Source organism: Sinohyriopsis cumingii, chromosome 4 (assembly GCF_028554795.1).
Source record: "Sinohyriopsis cumingii isolate HCF-2022 chromosome 4, ASM2855479v2, whole genome shotgun sequence".
Classification (NCBI taxonomy): domain Eukaryota; kingdom Metazoa; phylum Mollusca; class Bivalvia; order Unionida; family Unionidae; genus Sinohyriopsis; species Sinohyriopsis cumingii.
Window position 1 is genome coordinate 34925601 of NC_142964.1, and position 13921 is coordinate 34939521.

General features: G+C 33.6%; 1 protein-coding gene across 1 annotated transcript in view; it reads right to left on the bottom strand.

Moving 5' to 3' along the window:
• Positions 1–13921, bottom strand: part of LOC149800920 (tyrosine-protein kinase JAK2-like) — a 171770-nt gene that overhangs the window by 117503 nt on the left and 40346 nt on the right. Inside the window, exons 4-7 of the mRNA XM_089956754.1 lie at positions 10488–10651; positions 8251–8428; positions 1592–1706; positions 669–806 (exon numbers count right to left, since the gene is read on the bottom strand). Coding sequence (XP_089812880.1) covers positions 669–806; positions 1592–1706; positions 8251–8428; positions 10488–10651 — 595 coding nt within the window. The remainder of the gene's footprint in view (positions 1–668; positions 807–1591; positions 1707–8250; positions 8429–10487; positions 10652–13921) is intronic.

Here is a 13921-nt window from a genome sequence, read left to right on the forward strand (position 1 = left end):
GATTTGTGTACAAACCAAAAGTGCTGGTGTCTGTGTCTGCGTCCATTGTTTACGTGAATGCTATATGTGTATTGTCACGCGGATTCAATATCGGGTAATACTGCATGATTCTGACAAAATAAAGTTAACAGGGGAAAAAATGAGCATATAATAAATGAAAACACTGAAGTTTTCACTTGTGAGAAGAATGATACCAGTTATTCACTAGAAGCAAGCAAATTTTCTGTTTATTTCATGATCAAACAGATTGGTTAGCAATATGTATAACATACTGAAGTAACAGATTTCTTACTGTATCTTGCACGATAATGTCAGCATTTTGCCATTTATGTTCTACTGCGTTTTGTGTATTTCTGAACATAAAATATGAGCAGCAATGTAATTCTCCTTCTCAATTCAAGGTAAAAATCACATAAAATAACAAAATATAAAATGAAGGGGAAAAAATTATTTGCTTATTGATGGATTTCAACCAGGGTGGTGTGGTCATATTTACTACTAGACCATGTATGCATCATTCGCAGGTTTAGAAATTTCTAGGTCATAATGTTATCAATGTCTACTGATGAGCATTGGAAAAATATTTATCATATTTCACTCAAGTGAAATATCAAGATTATTTTTTTCAAAATAAATAAATTAAGGGCTTAGCATAATTTTTTTTTTACCTAGTTTGTCCAGATATTCTACAGCTGAAGCATTTATCACCTCTGGAACTGCCTTTTTGTCTGATCTCTCACTGCTGTTTTGAGGGTCAAAGGTCATGACTTTACCAAGCAGAAGTTCATAAAGGTCATCACAACACTCTGAAATAAAATTAAAAAAACAAGATAGCCCAAGAAAGTAAAACTCAAGTGCTCATCCTAATATTTCTAAATTGAGATTAAGATATAGTAAGAAAAGGAAAAAGCTGCTCAAATTTGGGACTTATCACTTTAAACCATGTTCAGAAATTTACAAAGTAGGTAACAGTGTACTGAACAAGTGTCAGACTACTACACTGGCTTATGCCATGAAACTACTCTCAGTGATGCCCATACCGGAAGAAGTGTAACACAGCGTATCCATTTTGTGTGTACTGTACACTAAAATTCTGAAAAAATGACACCCATCTAATATTTTCCATGTGATGCTTGTAAAATCAACACGTTTATGGTTATGAAACAAAGTCTCAGTGATGAGTGCAATATTTGTAAAAAAGAATATTTCACCGATGTTAGCCTTATTTGATACTGGTGATGTAAAACAAATACAAATTTATACAGAATATCATTTTTTTTAAAAAATGCAATGACATATGTAAAATAACATGAAAATTTTTAAGACAAAATCTTAACACTACTAGTGACAACAGTGACATATGTTTATGCTGACTGCAAAAATTCTACAATAATTATCTTGTTAATTTTACATCATAAGAATTACACTATCATAATATAGTACAAGACTTACAATTAATAACATCCATTTCCAGTGTATAAAAAGTAAATACAATCACATTCAATGACTGCATCTTAAAAATTGATAGCAAGACTTAGTCATGAGCCTGAGCTTGTGATATTATGTCTTATGAGAGATAATGTAAAGTCACCTCCACTAAATGGCAGCTTGATCTCAGATGGTATGGGATAGATTTCTTTCATGTCTCTGATCTTGCAAACTATCAGCTCCTTGATACTTCTGTACCCCTTGTATCCATCAGCTAGCTGCAAAATATATGATCTCATGACTGCTAATTTTGTTTGTATAATGTTAATGCAAAGAAAAAACATGGATATTTTAACATGCCTGTCTTTTAATGATTTTCAAATTAAGCATACATCTCTTCAGACAAAATGAAGCCAGCTGACAAAACCATTTCTTCATTGTCATCTGTGATACCTTTTTAATGTCATAACATTTACTTGCTGGATTATGCATACATTTAAACCATTGTACCTCTAATAATGTTCATGATATTTGTTTATAATAAACTGCATTCTACTCAGGATAGACAGCTATATTAAATAAACACAAGATCTAAAACTGGTAATTTTATGATCATGGCGACGTTTCAAAAATCACACACACATTAAGAGTACAACATAAACAATAAAAAATTATTGGTGAAATACTCTATATATCTTGTTACTCCTATATCCTGAACATGTGAAAATGATATCCCTATTTATAACTTGTGAAAGCACACATTTTCCCATCATGCTATGCAACAGTTGAATATGTGTTCCCACAGAAGTTATACTCACTGCAAAAAAACCTAGTATTTAATTGGCTACTACTGTAAATGTAAACTTCTTTACCTTTCAAGAATAGATATTATTTTCTGCTTAAGATATCTGACTCACCACCACTGCTTTTCTATTAAGTTATGTCCCTGTACTGCTTTGTCAACGATGTTAAAACAATATTTTGTATCAGTCAATCAGGCTTGGTTTTGGGTCCGAAAAAAGATTCAATATAGTATAAAATGTCACAAGTGTAATTTACTGCAGCCACTGATTAGGTATGTAGGAAAATTGTCATACATGACAGTACACATTTGTTTCAATTAAATATAACTATCAGATAGAAAAATGACAGCTTTTTGTATAGATCAGTGTTCATTATCACTGGCACTCATGTTGGGGATTTATTACTCTGTGCATTAAATATTCACCTTTCATCATTTATTACTCTGTGCATTAAATATTCACCTTTCATCATTTATTACTCTGTGCATTAAATATTCACCTTTCATCATTTATTACTCTGTGCATTAAATATTCACCTTTCATCATTTAATGCTTTGAATCTGCTGCTGTAAAGACAGCCTACAGTTTTCAATGAATTTCTTGTCCACTACAATAATCATGTCGACTGTTCAGTCCATGGATTATAGTGTAGCTGACAATGAAATTACAGCAAACCATGCCATAAGCTCATTCAACAACAACTGTTTGAAAGTAATGCAGTGCTAGCTGTTTATCTTGACAACCTCCAAAAAAAAAAAAATTGGCATACAAGTGAAATTTGCAATAGGTGACCTCATGTCACTAGTGAGTAGGATTTATACTGTGAGAAAATAAACAATGGAAATTGTTATTAAAAAAAGACAGAACTAGCCTGAAATATACTTGTATATTAACAATTTACATTTTTTTAGTGCAATCCATAATGATTTAAATCCTGTACATGTATACGGAAAATCCATGATATTCAAGTATAGGTCACATTTTTGAAAACTCATTTATCAATCACATCCTGTAGGAAAACACAAACTGCACACATGTAAAGAAAAATGGTAGTTCTCATTTGATCACTTTGTCAATAAACACCTGCCACTACACAATTCACTACAATATGCCTTGTCAACAGTAGAATATGGATGTATAGTTGTTGTTAACATGCTACATGTACATAAACTGGCCTGCTCTGCCAGAGACAACTCCTGTCTTTCTGAATAGGTGTGGGGATGAGGCTATTCATAGGTAAATTAAACATATGAACAAATAAAAAAAATCACAAACTTCTTGGCAACATGTCCTTTAATTAACTTGATCGCCATATGATGAGTTACAAAAAATTGTTAATTTAATTTTTACATTTTACACCACTGTTGGTAGCCATTATAAGGATAAAGTTACTTTTTTCCTCCAGAAAAGGAAAGTTTCAGAGCTCAATAAACATGTTCCAATCACTTTGGAAAATGCAACAATCAATCAGATTTCATTACTTTTATCTGTCTTTGGTTTTCTGTCTTCCTATGACAAAGGGTGTGTTGTTTTTATTGAAGATTGTAGCTGGCTTGCTGTGATGAAGGGTTCATGTGTTAATGAAGTCACCATGAAAGATCAACACTGGAAGACCAAACAAATTAGGGACCTAGGGCTGCTGTCAAAGTATATGTTTAGCCTATATCTCAACATCAACATAAGCATGACAAATTTGGTAGTTTCAATAAACATGTCCAGGAATTTGAATTTTTGTTGACATAGCAGCTTGTCAACATAAGTGATATTGATATAAGTGGGTAGGACTGTAATACTGCAATATTTATTGCAGAAATTATTAATCCATAACTGAGTACCTGTCTTCATAATCAGCCTGTCATAAGGCTTCCATAATGGAATTTGAATTCTTAATACAAGTAACCATTCTCATTTAGAATTTTATAAAATATTACAGTCAACTTTTTAATCCCTCCCTGAACACTACCATAGAAAGGAATAAAAAGCAGTGTCTCACTTTTAATTTCATCTTTTCTTCTTTATATTTTCTAGCAATGTTCATGAAGCTTATGCTTTTGGGACTCTTGGTACCAAAGCCAATCAAAATCAGTAAGGCATTTCTGTCAGCAATGAAATGGATAATCTTAACATGCTTTTTTGGCAACAAATACATTATATTCCATAAGAATGGGATGAGTTTGGTCTAAAATGAACTATAAAAGTCTTGAATCTTTATTTTCTTGGGTCTTTTTATTCCCGCTGTTGGCGCAATGGAGATGAAAGATAAGGATCATTTGTGCAAGGGAAAGCACATAATGAACCATGGATTATAGTCAGAGCTTCAAAAATGCCAATCTTTCCTGCACATGTCCAACTGATAAGCTGCAATGGCTGGCTCCCTAGACAGCATGTCAGACATTTAACATAGTGTACCCATAATTATTCTTTGCAGTGCTATGGTAATTATTAAACAAACTTAGTCCCTAAGCATATGACAGTTTCGGTAAGAAGGCCAATCTCTACAGTGGTCAAAATCTTACAAATCAAACGATTGCCATGGGATGTTTATTCTAGTGATGTTAGTCCTAACATCAGTCTCTCAAACCATGTAATGTGTAGCAGTGTGTCAGTACATACAAGACCTTAAAACAACATAGATGAAGTTCAGGCTCTAATTAAAACTGAAGGAAATGACAGGAAAAACAATTTCTATTAACACCCAAAAAATGTTATTTTGGGAACTGGTTAATTGTCAGATTCAACCAAATATGTCTGCTAAGTAAGAGCCATGCAGTTTTGGTGCCTTAATTTGCTAACTGATTAAAGAAAATAATTCATTTTCTTTACAGCATAAGAAAAGTATAAAATGTTGCTGGCTAAGTGTCTATATTAAATTTTTAAGAAAGAAAATACAACTGAAGAAACAAAAAGCTGGAGAAGGAAAAAGTAAATAACAAATAGATAATACTAAAAATGAAGCCCACCAAACCCCTTGAAAGGACTGACACTCGACTGGCCAAATTAATTTTCGTGAATTCAAGAAAAGACCCTTTCTTCTTTTTACCTGCTGAGTGTTGAAATCATCTCTGATATCCATGAGTGATAAGGCTGTCCAATTGGCCACTGTAGCAGCAATATTTGCTGTAAGATTGACACCTTTTTATTTAGGGCAAACTGGACATTTTTTGAAGGCTTTTGGTGAAAACCCTATGTTGATACGATCATCCATTCATGAAAATTAGTGACAAGATTTTAAATATGTTAATTGTGACAGCCTTATCAGAAGAGCTGGTGTCATATCAATCCGGACCAACTAGTTATCACAATAAGTCTTCTAGTGAAAAACCCATGTCAATATAACTTTACGTTTAGGAGAAGTAGCAATAGCAAGATTTTCAAGACGGCTGCCATGGTGACCATAATAGATCTCAGATTAGCACAATTTCTATTTAGTAGCAACAAGACATCATAAGAAGCTTTCTGGTGAAAACCTATGTTGATACGGCTTTATGTCAATGAGTAGCAATAATAATATTTTTAAGACGGCTGCTGTGGTGGCCATATTGGTTGTCAGATTGGTACTATATTCATTTATGACAAGCAAAACATCATCATAAGTCTTTAAGTGAAAACCCCATGTTGATACAAGCATCCATTTAGGAGTAGCTATTAAAATAACTTCAAAGTGGCCAAAGTGGAGCTAATGTAGATGTCTGAACAGCATTATTTTCATTTAGGACAAGGTAGACCTTGGGATTAATGCATGCATAAAATTTCATGGCAACCCTCCCAGTAGTTTAGAAGTAACAGAAACAAACTTGTACCAATGAATAGATGGGTGACAAGTGACAGACAACGTGCATACATGCCAAACCCCTGAGAGGTACAAGCATAACTGTTGCCGTTATAAGTGGCAAAAAAGCATAATTTGGACATAAAAAGTGTAATCTATATATTACATGCCAGAATTACAGCAGAGATGAAAAAGATACATTTATTCTTACTACTAACCATGGTTCTGCAGCTGGTCAAAATTCTTGTCACAAAGGGCAAAATCTATATTGATTAGAACCAGAATACAAACACAAAATATACTGAAAATTTAATTATATTCAGCACTCACTTTAACTAGTCACAAGTAACTTTTAATGAATGATCGAGAACTAGACTTCTGTAATGAGCATGATCATTACTCAGAGTGCTTATTACATTACTCTTATATTCTTCTTTTAAAGTCTGTAAAGTGTTGTTGATTTGTCTTTTTTTATATCTGAAATCTTTTGAAGTTTGAACATTTGCTGCTCTAACATTTTCCATCATATAACATCCACAACTCACACCGTAAAACATTTTTTATAACATATGGTGCCATTTTGTTTAATAGTACTGACTGGTCCACTACCTAACAAGCTTATCAATATAATGAATCTGCAAGTTAAAATTCCTATTTTAAGAAACCAATCTGTTTTCTTGGAAATGGGTCATATACAGTTGCTATTAATAGCAAATAAAGTACACATGCTATTCTTATGCAGCAGTCATCTTTTTAAGAATATTCTCAAATTTATATGAGTGCAAAAAAAGAGTGTTAATAAAAATGAAAAAAAAACTTTTTCTTTCTTTATTTTTTAATGTACCAAAAGAGCCTAATCCATAAACATGCATTTTTAAATATAAATGCAAATGTAATTTGGTGAAAAAAGCATCATGATTATGCCAAAAGTATATTAGCATTCATACAACATGCCATACTATAAGCTACCCTGGACTATGACCAGTAACATTAAAACTGTTTCACAATTAAATATATAAATATTTCTTATTACAGGTCTCCATCACTAAAATGTGACATTTGGGATCCATAAAGCTCCTTTTTTAACATCCATTTATCTCTTGATGACACTTAATACCAAAATTATTACAGTGAGGCTGGCACACCTGGAGATTTTTAAAAAAATATTTTATTAATCTGCGAGACCCAACTCTTTTGTTTGCTCTTGGAGGCGGATTTTTATCCAACAATCCAACGTTTCATACATATGCACAAGTACAATCTAAACGTCTTAAATTATGTAGGCAAATATATTTTTACTCACAAATGTATGATGTCATCTTTTCAAATAGTTATTGAATACCCACAAAATTTTCTGTCTTTCATTTAAGAGTTACCAATCAGATGGCCAAAAAATCTTTTCTGATACAATGTAACGGATGACATTTTATATGCAGCATATTATAAAGTTGGTGCAGGACAGACAAGGTCTATTCCAGAATGCAAGTTCGCTGAATTTAGGATCATTTCTCAAAGCTTATACTACAAATTTAAGCAAATGCATGAAAACTGCAACTCCTACCTTCATTTCTACGTTAAATGTCCCCTACATTTAGAAAATTAATCCATTTATTCAAATGTAGGGAGAGGATTTCTACAATGAATTTTCAGTTCTGTACTAGACCCTGGATAAGGAAATCCCATGTCTGTGGTCTAAATCTATTTGGTTACCATAATGACTTTCTTATAAGACAAGTAGACCTGTAAAATGCACAGATCCAGATCTGCCACTGAATAATGTGCTAGCAGATCTGGTTCTGTGCAGTTTGTTAGGAGTAATCAGTAGAACAAACAGCGCAAACCATAATCTGCACATTACGATACAGCAGATCAGTATCTTTCTTTACAATCTGACTTGACTTATAAGTGAGTATATATGGTAATTAAGTCTCATTCCCCCACACAACTGCTGACCCCTTTGGATCCTATTCATTCTATACCACTGTATATTGTGATCCTTTTAATCTCATATATAAACACCCACATTTGTGTTTCTCTGCTGCCAAGCAAGCGGTTGCCAGTTTGAAACTCATGGTGGCATCCCAATTTTTTTTACCTTTTTTATTTTTGGGTTCAAACTTTCTTTTATACCTGCCGAGCCCAATTTTTAAATTATTTTTTAAATACCTTTTTTTTTAATTTTTATTTTGAAAATGTATCACTCCCATCCTTGGATGGGCAATAACTATTTAGAATAATTTCCAGGAATACCTTGTACATGCCATTATTCCTCATAATGACTCCCAAAGGCAGACTGTTTACTATTTGGGGCTGTGCTCCCCTCATCAGCAGCTCATACTGGTCACAGGTTTTGGGGTTCTGCCTCAAAAGGTAGAAATCTTCATTCACATATCTAGGGTTCCACAACTTCTGACCAGCATATTTTTTGCTGAAATTTTTAACAACAAATATCCAAGTACATGTAGGAAGGAGCTGATAACAAATAACCACTAAAACAATAATGTTTAAGATAGTATTTACATCAACCTTAGCAAATATATCATAGGATATAGATTTTATAAGTTGCTTCTGACAGCTTTGTATTGACTGCTGCTGCAATGTAAATGTTTTACTTTGCATCAACATCATTCCTTTTTTTCTCACCTACTCTTTTAATAATAATGATAATAATAATAATAATAACAACAACAACAATAACAATAATATTAATAATAATAATAAGTAGTAGTAATGTAATGTAATGGTAGTAGTAGTAATGGTAATGGTAGGAGTAGTAGTGGCTGTGGTGTCATCATTATCAATCATCATCATCACCGTCATTGTTGCAAATGAAAAGAACATCATCATTATCATCATTACTGTCATTGTTGCCTATGAAGGGACATCATCATCAAATTATCACCAACACTGCCATGTTGCCTATTAAGGTCACCATCATCATTACTGTCATTGTTGCCTATGAATGGACATCATCATCAAATTATCACCAACACTGCCATGTTGCCTATTAAGGTCACCATCATCATTACTGTCATTGTTGCCTATGAAGGGACATCATCATCAAATTATCACCAACACTGCCATGTTGCCTATTAAGGTCATCATCATCATTGCTGTCATTGTTGCCTATGAATGGACATCATCATTGCCAGCAATGTCATGTTGCCCATGAAGTGAGATCATCATCATCATTGCCAGCAATGTCATGTTGCCCATGAAGTGAGATCATCATCATCACCAGCATTGCCATGTTGCCCATGAAGTGAGATCATCATCATCACCAGCAATGTCATGTTGCCCATGAAGTGAGATCATCATCATCACCAGCATTGTCATGTTGCCCATGAAGGGACGATATCATCATCATCACTGTCACTGTTACCCATAAAGGGGCATCATCATTACTGTCATTGATGCCCATGAAAGAACTGTGATCCTGCTAATTCCAGGAATAGATGTTTGTAATGTGCTACTAAATCAAAACTCATTTTAGTGTAAACCTTAATATCTAAAGCAGTGGTTTTCAAACTGTTTTCCTCACAACACAGTTGACGAAAACCGTTTATGTCTGTGACAAAACAATTTCATCTTTTGACAAGATTTTTCCTAAAAATATTGCAATACATTTGAATCAGATAGGCAACCAAGTGTCTGACATTGTGACTGCACTGGGTTGCAATCCATACTGGAAAACCACTTATCTAGACAAACAACTTTTAAGTTGCTCTTCCTCATCTCCTCATCAATATCAGCCTCTATAACAATAAAGATACCCATCTACCAAAGACAAATTTTGCATCTTTTAGTTGAGGTTTTACTATGCTTCTGAGAAATAAATTCTAAACTCCTGGAAATGAGGAGAACATACTAACATGATTTAAATCATTAAGAACAAGCCCAGCTGTATCTGCAAGACAATAATATACTTTGGATGTATGTCAGCACAGTACTTTACAACAAAATCTTACATCTTGTTTGCTTGAAACTTCTCCATAAAAAAAAGAAACCCCAATTTATTCTGAGCATCTTGGCTATTTCTATAATTGGATTGACTCTGGGATTAACCAAGAAGTCATGAATGAAAAAATCGGTTGATTCATTCGTAACTTCTGTCAATCATTGTTTCATAAATAACTGAGGTTTTTCTCATGTAAGCTGTTAGTGTACATTTGAGGTATGATCCATAGGATTGGCGTCAAAGATGCGAATGGACCTTAGATGTGTGCAGCACAACAGTGTAAAAGATGGACTTGAAAGCGGCCAAAGACTTTTCCATTATAGTAATGTTTTGACTACTATTTTTGATGTTACTGCTGATGCTGTTGTAGTTAGAGTTATAAACAAGATTAGTGTCAAAATTTGGTTGGCATCAGCCAGAAACAGCAATTAAAATTTTGATGTACTAGCCTAACAAGGATGATATGGGAAAAAGTCTAGAAATTCAAATGTTTTGTTTGTAGGTCTGATGTTTATACCAGGATTCATACCTAATAGGTCCATGAGCCTTAACAGCCATCATTTCTTTATATATAGCTGGTGCAACGTCTTCACACAGACTGTGATAGTGATCACAGCACAAACGACAATAACCTTCCACCATTGTAAGGAAAGACAGGCATGCAGCTTCAGTGCTGAAATACACCATCTGGTCCTGGGATATGCAGGAAAAGAAAAAACAATTATCAACTTGTACAAAATTTTTGTGATAAATCTCATACGTCAAAAAAATAAAGTACTAATTACTAGTCGTTATGTTACTGAACAGAGACAATTTCACCAGGGCTTGAAGTTAATATAACAAGCTAGCATAGCTGTAATTCTGAAAATGCAAGTAAATTGCAGAATGCTTTGCTGAAGAATATTATAACTATTAAAATCTTACTAATATAGAAAAAAGTTAACTTCAAGCCATGTTTCACATAAAAGTGGTTTTTATGATTAACTGGCTGGTACATATATATGTTGACAATATCAGCTAATGCTAAAGCTTCCAAATCTAATCATTTTTATGATGATATCATGCATTTATCCAAATGTCATTTCAAAATTTAATTTTCATTATTCATGTTAAAATAACCATTTCTGACAGTAGCTATACCATGCAAACTGTTTACTACATGCATGTCCAACATCATATATACTGTTATGACATTTACATAAACATAGTGAAAAATAAACAATGAATTTGGACATAACATTTATTGGCTATAATGTTATGAATATCACAGTCACCTGTGAAATGTTTACTGTATCATGAACTCATTATTATCATGTCTAACATGGACGGAATTAAATTTAAACATCATTTCCATACTTCGTAAACAATGGTATCAATTCTGTATTCAGAGGATGTAATGTATCATTGAAGGAAATCAATAACTTAAAGAATGGGATTAACTTTAGCTCGGTTAAACAATCATATCTTATTACAGTATTATGAGGTATCCTGACAAAGAAATGGTTTAATAATCAAATAGAATTCATGTGGGAATTATCCATCAATCAATATACATTTCTACAGCAATCTGAAAAAAGGTTTTAATGCTTTAAAATTATGCAGCACTGAGGAAGTAAGTTCTTTACATGAAAGTCATCAAAACATGGATCAGACGGCATATTTCCTGTTAATCTTGGTCACGGTGAAATGCAATGTGACACTGCATTTGATGTTTCATGATCCTCAAGTTTTGTTGACCCAATTTGCATGTTTTAATTAAAAATGCATGTCTTTAATTAAAAATGACTGCTGTGGTGGCCTAGTGGTTAGAGCTTCCACCTCAGATGTGGGAGATTGTGGGTTCGAACCCAGCTGAGTCATAGCAAAGACTTATAAAAATGGTACTAACAGCTGCCTCACTATGTGATCAGCATTAAGAGGTTAGTGTTAGGACTGGTCAGCCTGGTGCCAGGATAATGTGACTGGGTGGAATATCATGCTATATGTCTGTGGCATGATACTCCAGTGCTGGACATCACTATAAACTGCCACACAGTAGACATCCTAGCAATATGACTGAAAAATTGTTAAAGCTACATTAAAAATCCAAATCACACACACACACTTAATTAAAAATGACACAGTGGATCATATCCATTCAATGTTTCCAGATGTAAAGTAAGTTGACATGCACTGCTTCAAATTGATAATGTAATAGTCCTAATGGATTTATATCATGTGTCTGTGCTGTAAATTGAAGTAGATCATTTTCTAATCCTTGGTGTGAAAACAGCTAGCAGCATAGACAGAGTTTCCCTGCAATATTCATGAAACTAGATTAATCAAGATCTATTATTCACTGTATGTCGACTTCACCTAAGTCAATATATTACAAGTTGTCATTTTCATTTCTTCACTTGTATATGTATTATTACCTGACAAAAATATTTCTACCTACAGGCTCAAAACTGAGTCGGTTTATTTCTTAAGCTGCTAACAAAAGCCAGCACTTTATCATTTCAAGTAACATAATCTTGGGGGCCCCGAGTGGCCGAGTGGTCTAAAGCACTATCCGTTACGGATCACTGCCATCTCACCTCTGTCTGCATGGGTTCGAGTCTCCGATTCAGCCAATGTGGGTATGTGAGAAAGCTTGCCAGTAGCTTCTCGTGGGTCGGTGGTTCTTTCTGTGGTTTTCCCAGGTTCTTCCTCCACCATTAATACTGGCTGCCATGTATAGCCTATCGTGTGCTGAAAAATGGCATTAAACTCAAAAACAACAACAACATAATCTTGGACAGCGTGGTTTTGTCATTACTAAGTAATATAATCTTGGACAGCAAGATTTTGTTATTACCAAGTAACATAATCTTGGACAGCGTGGTTTTGTCATTACTAAGTAACATAATCTTGGACAGAATAATTATGTCATTACCAAATAACATAATCTTGGACAGCATGGTTTTGTCATTACTAAGTAACATAATCTTGGACAGCGTGGGTTCATGTCACTACAAAGTAACATAATCTTGGACAGCATGGTTCATTATTGCTAAGTAACATAGTTTTGGACAGTATTATTTTGTCATTATCAAGTAACATCATCATGGACAACGTAGTTGTCATTACTAAGTAACATAAGTTGGATATCATGATCTTGTCATTACCAAATAAGATAATCTTGGACAGCATGGTTCTGTCATTACAAAGTAACATAATCTTGGACAGCGTGGGTTCATGTCACTACAAAGTAACATAATCTTGGAAGCATGGTTGTCATTACTAAGTAACATAATCTTGGACAACATGATTCTGTCTTTATCAAATAAAAAGATCATGGACAGTGTGGTTTTCTCATTCCACATCTACTGTGTATCTAATACAAAGTTCACATGACAAAAACAGGTTTTCAAAATCTACATAGCAGATAAGTGTATCCTTTCATGATAAAGCTGTCAAATATTTTTATATAAAAATTTCAACATTCTATTATACTTTCACCCAAGTGGTTACAGCTCTGCCTACTCATCAAGTTAATGGCCTACCTGACTAGTGACATTTATATTGTAAACAACATAATAAATAGCTAATGATTTTCAATTAATTTTGATTAAATATTCAGGTCATTATTACTGGAGGTAAACACGTTTATTTGAATCTGAGTCTGTGGCATTCCTAAACTTGCTGACAATTTTGAATGTTTTAGCAAGGAAACTGAACTACATCCTGGCTCTATCATCAAACTAAAGCTGCATACCACTTCATTTGAAATCTGATTAGAATTAAGGGAATTACTAATCAAGATTAGACACAAAAGACATTCTCTTTTCAATGGTGGTAGTCTGGGTTACATAAAAGCATAAGTTATAGATGAGCTATTTTACCAACATAACATAGCACCAATACTTTATAGAGGTACTTCAGCAGGCAAGTACACAATACACATTTTCAAGGACAAAATACACATCGGAAATATTACAATGT